This window comes from Apium graveolens, unplaced genomic scaffold, assembly GCF_009905375.1.
Source record: "Apium graveolens cultivar Ventura unplaced genomic scaffold, ASM990537v1 ctg3792, whole genome shotgun sequence".
Classification (NCBI taxonomy): domain Eukaryota; kingdom Viridiplantae; phylum Streptophyta; class Magnoliopsida; order Apiales; family Apiaceae; genus Apium; species Apium graveolens.
In genome coordinates, this window is record NW_027418265.1 from 168,562 (window position 1) to 185,474 (window position 16,913).

The 16,913-nt window shown below is 32.1% G+C and overlaps 2 protein-coding genes, 1 long non-coding RNA gene and 1 pseudogene across 3 annotated transcripts; 2 read left to right on the plus strand and 2 right to left on the minus strand.

The window, feature by feature from the left end:
* Positions 1 to 1,247: 1,247 nt before the first annotated feature.
* LOC141701404 (uncharacterized) lies at positions 1,248 to 2,968 on the plus strand. Its single transcript, XM_074505063.1, has 7 exons — positions 1,248 to 1,566; positions 1,634 to 1,715; positions 1,794 to 1,902; positions 1,992 to 2,146; positions 2,233 to 2,344; positions 2,435 to 2,641; positions 2,718 to 2,968. Exons 1-7 carry the CDS (start codon positions 1,401 to 1,403, stop codon positions 2,838 to 2,840), a joined length of 954 nt encoding a protein of 317 aa, XP_074361164.1. The 5' UTR covers positions 1,248 to 1,400; the 3' UTR covers positions 2,841 to 2,968.
* A 1,957-nt stretch (positions 2,969 to 4,925) lies between these two features.
* On the plus strand, positions 4,926 to 6,128 carry LOC141701399 (uncharacterized). The gene is made up of 5 exons (XM_074505060.1): positions 4,926 to 5,069; positions 5,164 to 5,443; positions 5,534 to 5,597; positions 5,729 to 5,938; positions 5,987 to 6,128. Exons 1-5 carry the CDS (start codon positions 4,926 to 4,928, stop codon positions 6,126 to 6,128), a joined length of 840 nt encoding a protein of 279 aa, XP_074361161.1.
* A 1,097-nt stretch (positions 6,129 to 7,225) lies between these two features.
* On the minus strand, positions 7,226 to 8,469 carry LOC141701407 (uncharacterized). The gene is made up of 5 exons (XR_012566776.1): positions 8,348 to 8,469; positions 7,843 to 7,914; positions 7,705 to 7,763; positions 7,555 to 7,628; positions 7,226 to 7,483 (listed from the first exon to the last, which is right to left on the minus strand). It is a non-coding gene; the product is annotated as an uncharacterized LOC141701407 (long non-coding RNA).
* Positions 8,470 to 8,474: 5 nt separating this feature from the next.
* LOC141701400 (transmembrane E3 ubiquitin-protein ligase FLY1-like) lies at positions 8,475 to 14,144 on the minus strand (annotated as a pseudogene).
* Positions 14,145 to 16,913: the final 2,769 nt, after the last annotated feature.

Genomic DNA, 16,913 nt, shown 5'->3' on the forward strand with positions numbered 1-16,913 from the left:
CTGGAGAAGGTATATACCATGGTACAAAAATTCTTTTTCATAAATGAAGACAAATTTTTTTGTATTCTGAATTAGGCTCATGTGTTTAATTTGCAGTAATGATGTTGTTGCGTTTTGGTGAAATCGATGTTATGGAGATATATTTTTATATTTTTGTTAAAATCATTCTCGATGAAGGACGCTTTTGAAATATTGAAGGCCATAGTTTGTAATATGTAATATGTTTATTTTCGGTACTATGAGAAATTTTATTTTGCTATTTTGCTATCTCTGAAAAACTTTGATTTAATCATCGTGTCGAAATTGTTGTGTTTTTTAAATCTTTATTGCAGTTTCATAGTTAATTCATAGAAAGTAAAGTTTATTATATTTATGATCGTTGAAATCGCTTTATTAAAATATTTCTGTAATTCTATAGAGTATATCGTACTTTACAGGTTTTAGTTTTTTAATAAAAATGTTAAATGGAATCAAGTGTATTATAAAAAGACACTGCATGAACATTAACTTTGTCCAACAACCAGTTGTTCAATTCTTAAATATGAAATACTTATGTTCCATTCTACTATAAATGTCAAAGTAGTACTAGCCTATCCATACTCATCAGCTGTAATACATATTTTGCGCCAACAATGTCTATTATATTTCATGATTTGAGAATTGTTTCTCCTGGAAGTTACAAATGGAAAATTAAAGTCCGAGTTATAAGATTTTGCATGGAGTATCTTGAAAGGAGAAATTTTTAAAGGCTTCAACTTGCGGTTACTTGATGATAAGGTTGTTATTTATCGAGCATGTAGTCATCTATCAATTACATGTAATGGATATTGTGAATCATACGTAATTAAATTTTGTTATGCAGAATTATAGGATGCATGCTTTTGTTCCCGGAAGTATTTCTGATGAAAACTGGAAGAAATTGTCATAGGAAGAATTTATATCATATCTAACTTCACTGTCAAATAATATAGACCTGCTGATAAGTTTAGATGCATCCGTGCGGATAAACAAATCATTTTACTGCTTATACCAAAATTGAAGAAATTGCTGAGAATCAGACTTTAATACAGGAGAACGTATTTGATTCTTTGATCTTGGCGATTTAGGACAGGTGGCAAAGCAAAATGTTTATCTTACAGGTACAATCTATTACAAAATCTATTGCAGCCTATTTTCCATGTATGACGATTCAACTGATTTTATTGTAAATTGTATTCAACAGACATTGTTGGATTGGTTAAAAAGATCTCCCTTTGAAACACCTTATTAACTGCAATGGAGAAGCCCAGGTTCAACAAAAGTTTCGATTAACCGATGGAAGGTTGAAAACATGTTGATTAATAAACTTTCAAATGAAAACTGAAATTAGGTAATAAATGGTATTGTATGAACACTAAAAAATGGTTGATAAATATATGATTTATTATGTAGATCCACTATTGATGTTATATTTTGGGACAAGTTTGCTGAGGAGTTGGATGAGAACTTACAGGACGATCTTACAGGATGATCTAGAGGAACCTATAATCATGATAATTGCTAGCGCAAAGATATATCTTTATGAAGGTACATGTGAACATAGCATATATTTTAATCCTTGACTTTTGATTAACAAACATTCGATCTATTTTAGAAAAAGTCCAGGTTGGACATGTATGGTCTACAAAGTTTTTCCTCAATTATCATCACCACAGTGTTGCTCAACTTCGTCAAAGGTACTTCAATAGTACTTGCATTAGTTTCATCTTAATTTTTTATGTTCAAAACATATGATTAATAGAAATGATCATCAGGTACAATAGTGGTGATTTTTCTGAAGAAGATTTTTCAAGTGTTAAGGTAGAGAAAGTCCGACAATTTAACTTGGAAGAAATATTGAATCTTGGTCCTGAATTTACAAAGGCAAGATTCATACTATAGAAAGTTGCAGAATTATGTTGATATATGATGCTCAGTAACTGATGTGTTATAAAATATGACAACATTTGTAGAAAGAGGTTATCTGTAATGTCAAAATCTGGAAAGTAGCAACAGGAATGGGATGGTTCTTTCGTACGTGTACATCATGCTACCGTGAAAATGAAAATGTGGATGAGTTGTTCAAATGTGTTATGTGTAACTCTGACATTCCACATCCCCTGAAAAAGTAACTTCAATAATTATTAATTTTAATTATATTTTAAACATTTTATTTGCACCCTAGACTCTTTCTAATTGAAGTTGTTAATGCAGATTCAGGATATATGCGGAGACATTGGATTCCACTAGTGAAATTGGCATAATACTGGAAGATCGGGAAGTTCGTTCATTGATAGGAAAAACTGTTTATGACTTTATTGATGAGGTGCCATTCTAATTTAAAAGTAGACCTTTTATTCCTTTAAATTTAATCATGTATTAAATCCGATTGAATGCCAAATACTTGATAATATAGGAATGTAATGAGAAGATATTTCCGGAGATGTTAAAACAAATTGCAGACAAGGAATATAGTGTGAAGCTATTGATTAAACAGGCTAACATTGAAAAATCATGCAAGTCTTACCTAGCTACAGATATTTATGAAATGAGCCTATTATGTGAATCTGAAGAGATCAATCTTAGTTGTGAAATTGACAAATATCAAGACTCTCCACTTGAGGTAATTTTTAACATGTATCTGTTTGATTTAATTTTATTTCTTATTGTTACAAAGATTATAATTATCCTTATTGTAGCCATCTACATCAAAGTATCATTTGGATAGTTTGTCGCAACTCAAGTTCAAGACCCCCGAAACGTCAACAAAGAGCAAAAGGACTTCGGAAAAAATTTCAAAGACTAAGAAGTATATTAATTAATTTTCTTTTTTTATGCTATGTATTTGGGATGGTGAATGAACATCCAGAGTTCAAATTATTATTACCTTAAATTGTAGAATCTTCTACGTAGGTGTGTTCTACATTGGACTGCTAATTTATATGCTTCATGTTGGACTTATGTTATTAATGTATTTTGATATATTTTTTATTAAAAAAATATGAATGAACTAGGTAATTCAATGATGTTGAAAAGTGTGATAGTCCAATATATTAAAAAAAAATTGTTACGATGGAAGAATATTAAGCTATGGAAAATATAATATCAGCCCAGAAATTGAATTTTTTGAACAGTTGAACTTTGCAGTGTAGTTTTCACAATTCGTCAATGAGAGAGTTATGTTTTCTTCAATTTCTTGGCATGACCTAATGCTAAATGATATTTGTAATTCTTCAAATGTTATAGGTTGTAAAAATTTAAAAACTCACATTGTTACACATATAAGTAGAATATTAAATAAGAATTTTCTGTTCTCTGGATGACGAAAATGTATTGTTTAGAATGTTACACCATTTCCAATTATAATTGACCCTTTCTACAATACATGATTAAAATAATTATAAAGCTTGAAGAATTTTTAAAATAATTATAAATTATTTATTAGTTTAACTGTCATCTAGAGTTTGGCGCAATTTAAAGTTGTAACTCCATCAACAGATCTAAAGTACCAAATTAATGTAAAATTACAATTGCTTTTCTACTTCCTCGAAGGAAATAATATAGTAATAATTTTTTGTATCAATTTTACAATATTTCTATATTATATTATAGTATGTTATGAACACATATTGATAAGACGTTGACTTGCGAGATAAATTATGGCTTCTTACAATATTTTTTGGACAGTCATAATCTTTAGAAAAAATGGTAGAAGTAAAATTTTGTCTTTAAATAAAGACAGTACTTACTACAAATTAAAGTTGAAAATTTATAACTTTAGGGACGAGAAAATCTCTAATTATCAGAATAGTTGCAACGACGAAAAAGTGATTAGCATCGTTTACTGGAAAAAATAAATAAATAAAGTGTAAAGTATCAGTATTTATTTAGAACTGTTTTCTCTAAATAATGTTGTTAAAACAATCGCATTAATATATAATTTCCAATAAAGGATAATCAGATTAACCTTATAATAATTAGGAGTCTAGGTATACCGGATATATGAAGAATTGGCCAAATTCTATCCCAGTATTGAATTTTTGTGACACGGCTAATAAATATTAAATTATTAAAAAAATTATACCGGATATAGCTCGAAGTCTTGACATTGAGCGTATTGTATATATATGTATATAGTATTGTCGATAGTAATGTTGCTTTACTTATATTTTCTCAGTCATTCTAATTAGGGAAAATGAAGTGGTAGAAAATATGTAGTACATTGTGGGTAAAATATTTATAATAAAGCAAACCATTTTTTAAGTAATTTTGTTGAAAAAGAAAAGATAATAAACTTCCAAAGAGTTTGAATACATAAAAAATTTAAAAAAAATATAAAGTTAAATTTAGTGCAATAATTTGAACTGCACCAGTAGTTGTCGAAATATGCATCAACTAATTGGTTCCGGAAAACTGTAATATCATTATACAAGTAAAGAACTTAAAGAAATTTCAAATATCTGCAGTAGTTAAGCATATAAAATACATAGTAGTAGGTAAGACCTGCGGCAAAACTATGATTACTTTATGGAAAAAGCTATGTCATTCTCATATTAAGAACTACATCACACACGTTAGCCTCAGAAGAGAAGCAAACGTCAAGTTGATTGTTGAATAAAGTTGGAAGAAGAATACTTTTAACAAATCTTCAAAATATCATTTCTTCTTACCAGCAATAACATTACTATTTACCAGCCGTTTTATGATAGACAGTTATACATCAACTCAAAACTTGACAGTAGAAGTTAACTTTGACATTAAATAATGTAAAGTGGTTGATGCATGTATGGTTCTTCAGTTGACTTCATTTATTGTACAATATTAATTTTAATATGCCTATATAAGCTCAACTTTCAATACTTCTAACTGATTGTTATTTGTAAAAGTAAACTACTTAATTGTACAAAATGGCAACCCATGTTATAGGGGATCTAAGGCCAAAGCGAACATCCAATTGGAGAATCAGAGTACGAGTTTCAAGTAAGTGGTGTGATAGGAATTTTTCCACCGGACATCGCAATGCATTAAACCTGATCCTGGTGGATGAAGAAGTAAGTTCAATTATTTAAAAAAATTATAAATCTTTACTTTGATAATTTTCCACATTGTTCATTTTAATGCATCTACATTCGTTTTTTTGAGCAGCATAATCGAATTCGTGCATTCGTTGGTGAGACAGTGTTGCATTATTTTGATAAAAAATTCATTGAAGGCCATGCGTATGAGATTAGAAATTTTGTTGTCAAATATTATGAACCAACAGAGGCAGCAAGATGTTTCAAGGATGACAAGTTTATACTACAGTCTAACTTAACAAAAGCTACAGCGTTGCACAATGTACATGCAAATATTCCAACTAATGTCTGGCAATTTACGGAACTCGCGGCGATTAGTGAATTCCAGGAAAATGTTCTTCATTGCATTGGTATAACTATTACACGTATCTCTTTAAATAATTTTTTAAGATTAAAAATTTAATTTAGTTAATTAAGAATGTTACGTAAATAATTTGTAGATGTTGTTGGAATTGTTTACTCGGTTGAACCCGCAGAGAAACAGCAATTCCAGGAAAAACTAATGTTTCGCGAATAAACTTCTGTATAACTGATTCAATGTAAGCATAATTTGCTCTACTATTTCTCATTTATCCTCCTAACATTGACACATATGCTTATATTTCATTATAGAACTGGATTATGCTTCTTGGCAGCACAAAAGTAAATGTTACATTCAAGGGTAAATTGGCTCCATTACTTGATGTTGCACTAATTGAAGCAACAGAACAACCCGTTGTACTTGCAATGACTAGCTGCAAAATTATGTTTGCCAAACAATTGAACGAAATATTTATGTGCAACACTCAAGCTACAAGGATTAACACAAATCCAAATACAGAAATTGCAGCTACACTAAGGAGAATGTATTTTACTTTCTTAAGATAGTAATTCTTTAGTTCTTCAATAAGCAGTATTGCAATATTAAACAAGTACTGTTTGTTTGTACAAGATTTTGGGAATTGCATGGAGGATGAGCAATCAAATAATGTTGGAGATGCCAATATTTGTTGGCAGGCTACTCCTGTATTTTGTTGGCATGTAATGAAGAAATAGGTATAATTATGTAATACTTATCCCATAAGTGGAACATTTTGTTTAATCGCTCTACTATCATGGTTTACAAATGATGTAATGAGAAATTTATCAAAATCATGCTTTGTGAAACATGTTTAATCAGTCTACTAATATTTTTATGAATTTATAGTTACTTAGACCAATATTATTTTATCAAAGTTGAGAATTTGATTACCACAAACATAAAACTGTAAGTAGAATGATAACTTCAAACAGGTGACTTAAATAATAATCAACATCCGTTACAATTTCAAATTCTTAGAAATATATCAATTTTACTGGAAAATATGAAGAAATCGAAAGATGTCTCTTCGTTGCATTCAGATAGAAACTAGACATGTAATCAAATGCATGCTTTGAAATTACTCTAAACAAATACTACGAAGGTGAAATTGCCAATATACTGAAAGGTTAGAATCTGACCAACAGTGAGATTGTTATCCCTTGTGAATTTATCCCAGCCCTTTGCAAACCTGCAACATTTCTTCATTTTCCGAACATCAACATTCCAAAGTGTTTCACCTACGGATAAGAAAACTGTAGTACGTCTACCCCATTTTGCATAAAAAGTTCTCATCCACCTTGGAATATACTGCATAAATGGAAAAATTCGATTTGAGTAAATAGATAAGATTTGGTATTTAAAAATTTTATATGATATAAAGTATACCACTCCATGACCACGCTGATCAACAAGAGAAAGTAACAATCGAACTCTGAAAGTATTGTCTTGATCAGGAACTAAGGCATCATGGTCTGAAATTTAAGATTGTTAGGTAATTGTTAAAATAATTTGAAGAAGACAGAGTATCATTTTATTGAGAAACTGCAGAACTGATGGTACAACTTTTATACTAACCTTCTTCTACATCATCTCCTTCCGCTTGAATCATCATTTCCATTTCATTGTTTTCTGAAGAACAGATGCACTATGTAAAATTAAACGAATCAGGAAACATAGATTATGCTATATGTTCCAAAGTAAAAGTATATATACCTTGAAGAATATTTTCATCATCTGATATGATAATAACAACATCATTTACAGGAGGATACATGAAATCCTCAAAGCGGAAATATTTTTCTATGTCGCGGAAGTGGTTCATGCACTGGTAATCAAATACTGTGATGGCAAATGTAGAGTTTCCCAAGTACTTAAAGAAAATTACAAAGTTCTCATCGATATCATACTTCCCAAAGAATCGACGAAGCCCATAAATTTTACAGGTTCTAGGACAGTACTTGAATTTTGAACGATATCCACCTCCAAGTTCAATGTTTATAACATCACTAATGGTATCACCGTGAACATCTGAGAACATTTTCGGAAGTTCCTGAATGAGTAAAAAATGCAATTAACATATAATCATTCATATATCTCATTGGTAAATGTACAAGGTATTACCAATTCAGCTTCTTCAAGGACATAATGGCTGATAAATTTGAAAAAAATTGATCTTGAGTTCTGTAAAGACACATCTGTTGTATACGAAATTTCAGAACTCAAACATTTTGGTAATTGGAAGAAAGTTAAATGCAATTAAGGTCAATATACCTAAACTTGATCCTGTTGCACCTAAAGTTGCTTTATCAATAAAATGGTAGAGGAAGTTCCTACATAATAAATTACAAAAAATCATAATACCTCAGTGAACAACACATGCAGACATTTTTTTGCAATAATTTTACTTACAAGTTTGCCTTGCTCGAAGTGTGATGGATAATTGAGACATATGAAGTTTATTTCCCTATCTTGACTTTCCATCTGCAAAGAACAAATTGGAACAATAAGTCTGTGCCTGAAACCCTAGATATGTTATAAGTTGAAACAATTGTGCTACAAGCATTGTAACTATAATATGAGAAAAGGAATCGAGAAAAAGGAACACAAATTCGATTAAGACACATAATTTAAGATCTGTGTATAAGAAGATTGGAGTATGAAGGTTGAATGAGAGTAATAAACCGTGAGTTTAGATTATATCTCAGTTGAAATTTTGAGTAATTAATTAGGTGGTTGTGGAATTAGAAAATGCAAAATAAGTAACATCTTTAATTTACATAAATGAATTAGTTGGGGTTACAAAACCGAGTTAATTAACAACATTAAGGTAATGAATTTAAAGTTAAAAATAATATATAATTTAATGTCAAATAAACAATTCGAAACAAAATAAAGGTTCAAAGAATATATTTACTCCTGGATAGTATTAATGTTATAAACGCCGCAGCAATGCGGGCAAAAATCCTAATGTTCTATATTTTGGCCTTCCAAAAAAAATTTCTGGTTCCCCTATAACTACACTGGTGGAAGTCGCCGCTGCAGGTTGGGCAATCCATCTTTATATCCATCCACTTAAGTAAGCAATGTGAATGGAAGACATGTTCACATGGCGTTACCTGCACATATAGGTTCGGACAACGTTAGTTACACAGGGAGTGCCTAGCTACCTTTTAGCCTTAAACATTTTTAATTCGCTAAATTTTACATAGCCTTAAACTTCAAGCTGAAAGCTGTCCAAAAGTACCATGCAAAAATCTGGATGTTGAGTGAAATCAATGGGCGTCATGCAAATGACACAGTCACTGGCATGATTTACATCCTGATCCGGCCGTTTATGGTAATTATATTTTAGTGGAAACATCTGCATGAGGATCTATGAAAGAAAAAGATCAAAGTTAGGATATGATTTTCATAATTTGATGAAAAAAATTACGAAGCCATGGTTTACAGAAGACAAAAGTTGCAAGCAACAATGAAAAAGAGCATTATACAGACAGGACTCATGAATAAATTGACACACATACACTCTAAAAAACATATCACGATTCCCTGCCTAAATGTTAAACAACATATTATAATTTACATCAAGGTTTTTTGAAAAACACAAGCGATTTAGAGTGATGTCTTATCACATCGATATGAGAAATCCTAAGTATGAAATTGATTGTGGTTCCTCATTTATTTAAGAATCCTTAAGCATTATAGTTATTGCAGCTCCTCAGAATATTGGTTGGCACTCTCTTTACAACAATATACAGGGATTAGGCATTCTCTACCTTGATTTTATATAAAAATAACAGGGAAGAGTTACATAAACTAATTAACAAAATAGAGAAGGGTTGCACGAACTAATATATGGTGAAAAGTTACATCAAACCTGCCAAAAAATGAAGAATCGACATCCAAGATAGTGCTGCAGAAGAAGAATGTTTGCTTGCAACCCAGCAAAACCCACCAAATAGATGCACCAACTCCTGTCAGGCTTAATGTGCATGAAGTTGCGGGGACATCCAAAGATATATAAAGGAATTGCAAGCCGAGTTACACTCATTCCAATAATGTAACTAGGCTGTAGTGGCTTTCTTGGGTCACGAAAAATTTGTGGCGATCTGAGGTATCCAGTAGGAGTGCACAACCAGAGTAATAACTGGAAGGAATTTAGGGAACTCATACGTGCACAGAATAACTCCCAAAAGGATACCACCTGCAAAACGTAAACCATAAAGATGTGTGAGTGTGAAGTAGCACTACTTCCCTACTAAGAATAAATATCCATAACTTTTATTCCACAAAAAAGTTATACGCCATCAAATGTTTTTATCAGAAATCTTATTTTACAAGTACACAAATGCTTTTCTTTCAAATGCAGAAGAAGAGTATAGCTTAGGATTGCAACTGTTCTGGAGCAGAACTGGCAACCGTATATATCCTCTCAAAAGAATCATGATTATGTTTTCTGGTATAATAATATCTTCTGTTACTAGAATGAACCTTACATATACTGCCAAACACTACAACAGCACAACGTTGCACAAGCTCATTCAATAAAATGATCATAATCTTAGCATTGCATGTACGAATATCAGAACACGTAATCCAAGTAACAGAGATACATGTTAGATTGGGGAAGCAATTCAAAATTTAAAATTGAAAAAGGTATCTTCCTATGCAGAGTGGCCCGAGATTCAGGTATAAGTGCATTCATAGTGATAAATGTTCAATGTGAATCTCAAGTTATGAATTTCAAAGGTATGCATACAGAACAGAAATTCATTACAAACAGCTAAGCAAAATTTTTACTCACAGAAATAAATACAAAGAACTGAAAGTTCACGCCTCGCTTCCACACTCTGTATGTAATTTGTAGACCTATTTGCCTTCCATATATGGAGAAAAAATCTCAACTCACAAAAAGAGAAGACAACAAACTTGAAGAATGCAGCAGTGGCAAATGCGTTATACAATTGTTCTGCATACATGAAGAAGTGACGATTATGGAGAACACAATTAGTGAGAAATAGTTTTTTAAAATAATATAATTTGGTCAATGCCAAAACAGAGAATAAGTTTTATTCTAATTACCAACTGTGATTCCTGCAGTCAGATGTAAAAGACAAAGGTATGCATCCATGATAGCCTGTTGTCCAATTGTGAAACTTGAAACTTTGACAGCTCCCTGACAGTAGGATGGAATATCCGTCAGCTAGTATATAACAAAACTGCAGATATCCAAAAAATAAGAACGGTACAAGTGTCTCAAAACAACAAAACTGCAGTAGCTGATCACTAGCACAAATTGAGAATCCTACAGAAGCAACAAATAGGATCGAGATGGAACCCTTACAGATTGCGTGTTGCTATGTTTCCTTTGTTGAATTAACAGGAGAACTTGAAGGAGAGAGATCTAATATATGTCAGACGGTTAAGGAAAATCAACCATTCTCAATCTATAAATACATAATGTTGGATCAAGTAATGTTAGAGAAGGATACAAAAGTGACCATCAGGTTGTAATTAAATGCTTTGTCAAAGAACATCTCAGTGTTTACAGAAGTTGCATTCAATTGCATGGGCGGCAGACAATCTCCATTGTCATCCATCAAAAATCTTACCAATGCGGCTTCTATATGGTAACTACTCCCATCTTCATCTAAACAAAGTAAAAGCACAATATAAATATATAACACTGCAGTCCACTACAGCCAGCTGAAAATTATTTTCACAAATTTTGAGCAATTGTGCCTAAATATAAGTTACCATTGGGGCACAGCGCAATGGAAGGCATAATACTTTGCATTATTTATATTATAATTTCTGAAACTGAAAAAATAAATAACATTGAGAGTTTACGCTCCATGGAAAAGGACGTACTACTTTGCATGGACGGAACACGTGATATCCGAGCCCTTACTGTGATGTTACAATGTTTCTCCATGTCGATCACAGGTGCTACAACAAGAATGAACAAGTTAGTAATTAGTATGGACTCTAGCCAATACAGAGTTAGAAAAAAAATTGCAAATAATGAAGTAGATATCACACAGAGTTTTCTGTTCCAAATCTTGACCCATTGAAACTCTTGAAAATCCTGGGATGTGAGAAGTCCAAACTGTTTCAAGGAATAGCACGTGATGTAAGTTAAAAATTTCAAAACTCCAGTCAAACACATGCATTAAAGTTAGTTTTTAGAGAAATTTAACAATTGATATTTGTCAGGGAGAAACTTCACAGAAAAAGTGAATATTAGAGAAAACACCCCCCCCCCGAAACACCCTCAAAATCACAGAATTTAGTGCTTTCGCACAACAGGCACCAAAGTCTTGTTGATCCTCGAGAACGTGATATGGAAGAATATGTATAATGGGTGAGTTAAGTACATGGAAATATTTAAGGTTTAAATTTTTGCAATCTCATGTCTATATAAAGAGCCAGTTGAAATTTAATTGGGAATTGTTCTTAGGAATAGGCACTGTTGCAACTACATCTTCTGATTACCATATAATAAACACATATTGCTAACTAATTAAGCACATGCTGAACTTGGTCAACTGAAACACACGCCGGGTATTAGATGACTAGTTTAACTAAAAGAAAGGTTAACAATGAGTAACTGAAGTCCCGTAGTTGCTAAATCTCATTGATATAGTCCAAGTTCTACAGCTTATCACGTCCTGCTGCTGCATATGATATGCCAGTGTGCCACAAGTAACAGGGTAAATTACGTGATAAGGAACTATACAATGGCAAATAACATTACTATTAATTTGTGATAACAATTAGTGATGTGAGATACTTTAATCACAATTTACTATCAAGTATCATATGGCCAAAAACAACATTCAATTCAAATTGTTATGATAATTACCGAGTAATGTGGATTGGAGATATTGTAATCATCTTTGTATCCAGATTCTCCTGCTTTTTCTCTGCAATATAATTATACATATATCAGTACTGAGCATGCTATAAGATTTATAACTGGAGTCACGGGTGCAAATCATATCAGTACGTGTAGGCTACTGCTCGAAGTAGTCGTAAGGGCCATATATAATCCCCTTCTATTTTGATTGTTGCACCCCAGACTTTATGTTCATCTTCAAACACCTTATAGAATATAACCATCCCCTGCCGATGGGAAAATGGAAACTAAAAATGAGTTCTTCTTAAGGAGAAAAACGACAAAAGCGAGCCAAATCAAGATTAAATCAACAATAGCATAATGCAAACATCCTAGTTAGGCTAAACATGCAAGATGATAATGTAAACTGAAGTAAACAAGTATGTTGCCTACCCGATAGAAGAACACTATAAAACATTAAACAGTTACAGATGAAATCACTAGGCAAAAACTTCAGCCACAAAAATCAAGCCAGGGAATAAGGACGAATCTCATTTTTTACCAAATCAATCAGACAGTTGTTAGTCCTCAGTCAGTTGGTATCCCCTAAATGGAAGGGCCATAAAATGATAACAAGAAAAGCTTGACATCTAATCCAGTAAACAAAACACACAAAGTTTGACAAACTGAATCACAAGGTATAGGAGTTGATGCGGAATTTTACGGAAACTCAACATTAAGAGGCAAACAGCGGAGCAGGAACTAGTAGTGATCAGAAAACAAGAAGAACAAAGGAGAGGCTCTTATATATTCACTTAACAGGTGAGGCCCAAGTAAGGATCTAAATATTCTAACTTAAAGAACCTAAAGTTTTGTGCAATATATTCAAATCATAGTAGTCCTCGGTTCTGCCTTCCAATCAGCAGAAACCAATCCACTGGGCGATCTAGCCAATTCAAAGCAACGTAGATCTGTTGAAGATTTTCAGAAGTAACAATCCTTGTTGAAAGTGGTAGCTTGGTTTGCAAAGGTCAATAAGTCTGCTCCTCTATTGCAGATTCCTCCTAAAAGTTAAGAATGGAGTCATGGACGTTGAAATGCAAAACCATCTCTATCTTGTAACACCATGAACCTGGCTTGATCTTGTAAAGAGAAACAGCGGCCTATTAATATACTTCCATACAGGGACCAACAGGTTTTTTGCAGCAACTAAGAATGACAAATCTGCAAACAACGTTAACTTAGGATTGAAAGTGGAAAAATGAATCTACAGGCCACAAGCTAACTAGTCTTCTTTTAGCCACCAATACAAGATACCAAGTTTTGAATTGGAACAGAGGTGGTGGAATGCAAGATCTTTCTTTAGGTGGGCTGCATTCACAATGCAGATATTTGGCAAGCAAAAGGAATATCAAAATTCATAATCATGAGCTTAAAAACAAAATTCAGATTTTTTCACCCCCTTCATTCAGTTTAAAGAAGGCTCTAAAATTCAGCACGGTTCGTGCTGAAATTAGTTCAAAGAAAAAATAAAGACGTCATACACAACTCCAAAATACTCCTTATAGGATACTACTGAAACTTAAATTGGACTAATTTCCTAGTTAATTCAGCCGTAGTTGTTTATGTTCAAAGCCCCACGCGGGGTAAAACACGTGGATGCATAATAAATTTAAATTCATGCACAAACTTTTGGACTTCTATTATCGCAACAATTTCTTTTCAGAACGTCACTGATGACGTTGTCAGGGTTCCGTTACTTTCTATTGGATTTCGCATGACATTACTGCATCAGACAACATGCATCCATATTAAGAATCATAAAGATTCGGACGAATCAAACATATTACCTTAACATGATATACCCCTTTACTTGTTGGGGGTACTGATCAATTTGAGGACAGAGTCACCGCTGGACTTTCTTATTATAGGATTGCTTTCCGTGGGATTCATTAAGCGCCAAGATCCTGCATATAAGATGCCATTCAAAACAACTATACATTGAGATCTAAAACCAAAGTTTCCAAAAGAGTTAATATGAACATAAGGTAACTCGAGACCTTGTGTGATGACGTGCAACTACTGTGTGCAGACATGCATAAAACGTATAGACTATAGTAGTATAGCACTTAATACAACACAGAAAGAACTGAAATGCTAAAGACTTGGGGAACATCCTCAAATTTGTGCACTCCAATTCTCTGCTTAACGCCTAATTGACCTAACAAAAAACCACCATTTTTTTTTGTTATTAAGTCCTACAATCTCCACTATTACCACAGTCCTCCACAAATGCAATACAACTACAAAGAAATTACTCAAAAATAAGCACTCAAACACACAAATTGACAAAAAATATCATGAAGTAGCTGTAATAAACCTTCAACTGAACATTCATTTTAAACAGTAGCTGATCAATATATAGTCAGAAAACGATAACTACATAATCCAAAAAAAAACAAGTGCAAAAACCAGCCAACCTGCATACTTTCCGGTAATGTTCCAATCAAAAGGTGATGTTGGTTGCCACTGCAAAAAAACATCAAGCCAATAATTACTAAACCACAACATACCGGCCCTAATCAAGCCTCATCAAATAAAACTTAAATTGTCAAGAAACATCAAAGATCATCAAAAACACAATCTTTACTAACAAATTAAAACATAAACTAACCTGATCGTCGGTTGAATGAGTAGTATTACTTATTGATTGCACCGCAGTGGCAAGAGGGGCAAAGAGAACTAAAACAACAGATAAACTTAGGAAAACTCTAATCAAGACAGTTGTGAAATGTAAATTTGTGATCACAGAGTCCATTTTGTAAAGTGAATTGAAATGAAATGTGGTTCTTATCAGGTGTGTGCTAGATTGTAGTAGCAGTAGATAAAGAGTAAGAAATGTTTCAACAACATAACCCCTTTACTAGCTAGTGTAACATTATAAGCATGCAGTTTCTTGACACGTATAGACATAGCTAAAAAAGCTTACGCATACAGAGGTGTATGTCTATCTTTTAAGAAATAGTGGTAGTTGTTCTACCGTTTATGGAGTTACCGACTTAAAATTTGTGTGTTCTTTGTTGGAGAATGTTTTGTTTAGATTTTATACTTTATGAAAGGGAAAAAATCAAAAAAATAAGCCACCCCACCAAAGTAAAATTTTTAAATCTTAATTTTTTAAATCTTAATGTGTACATAAAAGGTTTGGTTATTTTTGCTCCTACATATATATTAATAATTTTCTTTAACTTGTTTCATTTTTATTTTATTCAAAATTATAGTTTTGAAAATATTGTTAAATAAATTTGTAATCATTTACAAATCAAATATTATATAATATTGATATGTAAATTATATAGCCTTTCTTTTATATTTTCACATATTTTTTGAATATTAGATTAGAGGTTTAAAATAATGTAACTAAAAAAATTGAACTTTTTTATTAATTTGATTTTTTTCCCTTCATAAATAAATTCTAAATTGTTTATCTTTTTAAAGTATCTCTAAAATTTAATCAAAGTTATAATAAGTTAGTATAAATATATTTAAAATACTCTCTCTATTTATAAATGTTTGAAAATAGTTATAGATCGAGGGAGAACGAGAAAGATAGGGGGAAGGACAGAGAGGGGGTGAGAGGGAGAGAAGTTAAAAAAAATGGAATGGGAAGATGAAAATGATATTTTTGCAATTTAATTGTTTGTGTGTTTAAAAAGATAGTAAATTTGCAAGATTTTAAATAAGGTAGTAAAGTTGCAAATAAATATCCAAAAGTTGGTATATTTGTCAAATTTTTTATATTTTAAAATCTAAAAACACTTTGATGGAACACAATAATACAACATACAAACGGTAACATTTGATATTGACTCACCTTACTTAATTGCAATAGTATTAGATTGGCTGCAGACACATTATATTGTTGAGTATCCAACAACGAAAGCAAAATTCAAAGCGAATAAACAAGAACAAGAAAATAAACGACAATAACACAAGACAAAGATTTACGTGGTTCACAAATTCATAGTTCACAAGCCGCACTAATTCTGTATTGATCTCTCACAATTTGTTGTGTTATGATTTTACAATAACATGAGTATTTATAAGAGAAGAAATTAGGTCTAAATCAAATTATAGTCCAAATCTGAAAAGTAGACTAATCCATAAACTAATCTGAATAGTTTATTTTCATGAGTTTAATTAATAGTCTCCACAAACCCAACAATCTCCCACTTGGAGTCTGGCCAATCTTCACTTCACTCTTGTAAGTCTAGTAAAATTAATTATTCAATCAATAACTCTAACTAGTGCAGCGCCTTCTCATCAATCAATTCTGAAGGTCAGTTAAAGTTACGCAAAGCTTCAACTTTTCATTCATAACCACCTTAGTCAACATATCTGCAGGATTCTTTGAACAAAGAATTTTCATCAAGAAAATGTATCATTGCTTATCAACTCTCTTCTAAAGTGATATTTCAGTTGAATATGCCTCGTCCTAGCATGAAACGCGGGATTCTTCGCAAGATGAATAGCACTCTGACTATCGCTATACAAAGCACTGTCCGCCTGTTTCTTGCCCAACTCCTCAAGAAAATTCTTCAACCAAATCATCTCCTTGCTAGCTTCAGAGATAGCCATATAT

What these genes read in the sequence shown, in the direction of transcription:
- LOC141701404 (XM_074505063.1), top strand. Translation starts at nt 1,401, where the DNA reads ATGGTTGATAAATATATGATTTATTATGTAGATCCACTATTGATGTTA. An exon ending in TTGGTCCTGAATTTACAAAG is followed by an intron (nt 1,903 to 1,991) that starts GCAAGATTCATA and finishes CAACATTTGTAG; the next exon opens with AAAGAGGTTATCTGTAATGT. An exon ending in TTTATGACTTTATTGATGAG is followed by an intron (nt 2,345 to 2,434) that starts GTGCCATTCTAA and finishes TTGATAATATAG; the next exon opens with GAATGTAATGAGAAGATATT.
- LOC141701399 (XM_074505060.1), top strand. Translation starts at nt 4,926, where the DNA reads ATGGCAACCCATGTTATAGGGGATCTAAGGCCAAAGCGAACATCCAAT. An exon ending in TGATCCTGGTGGATGAAGAA is followed by an intron (nt 5,070 to 5,163) that starts GTAAGTTCAATT and finishes TTTTTTGAGCAG; the next exon opens with CATAATCGAATTCGTGCATT. An exon ending in AAATGTTCTTCATTGCATTG is followed by an intron (nt 5,444 to 5,533) that starts GTATAACTATTA and finishes AATAATTTGTAG; the next exon opens with ATGTTGTTGGAATTGTTTAC.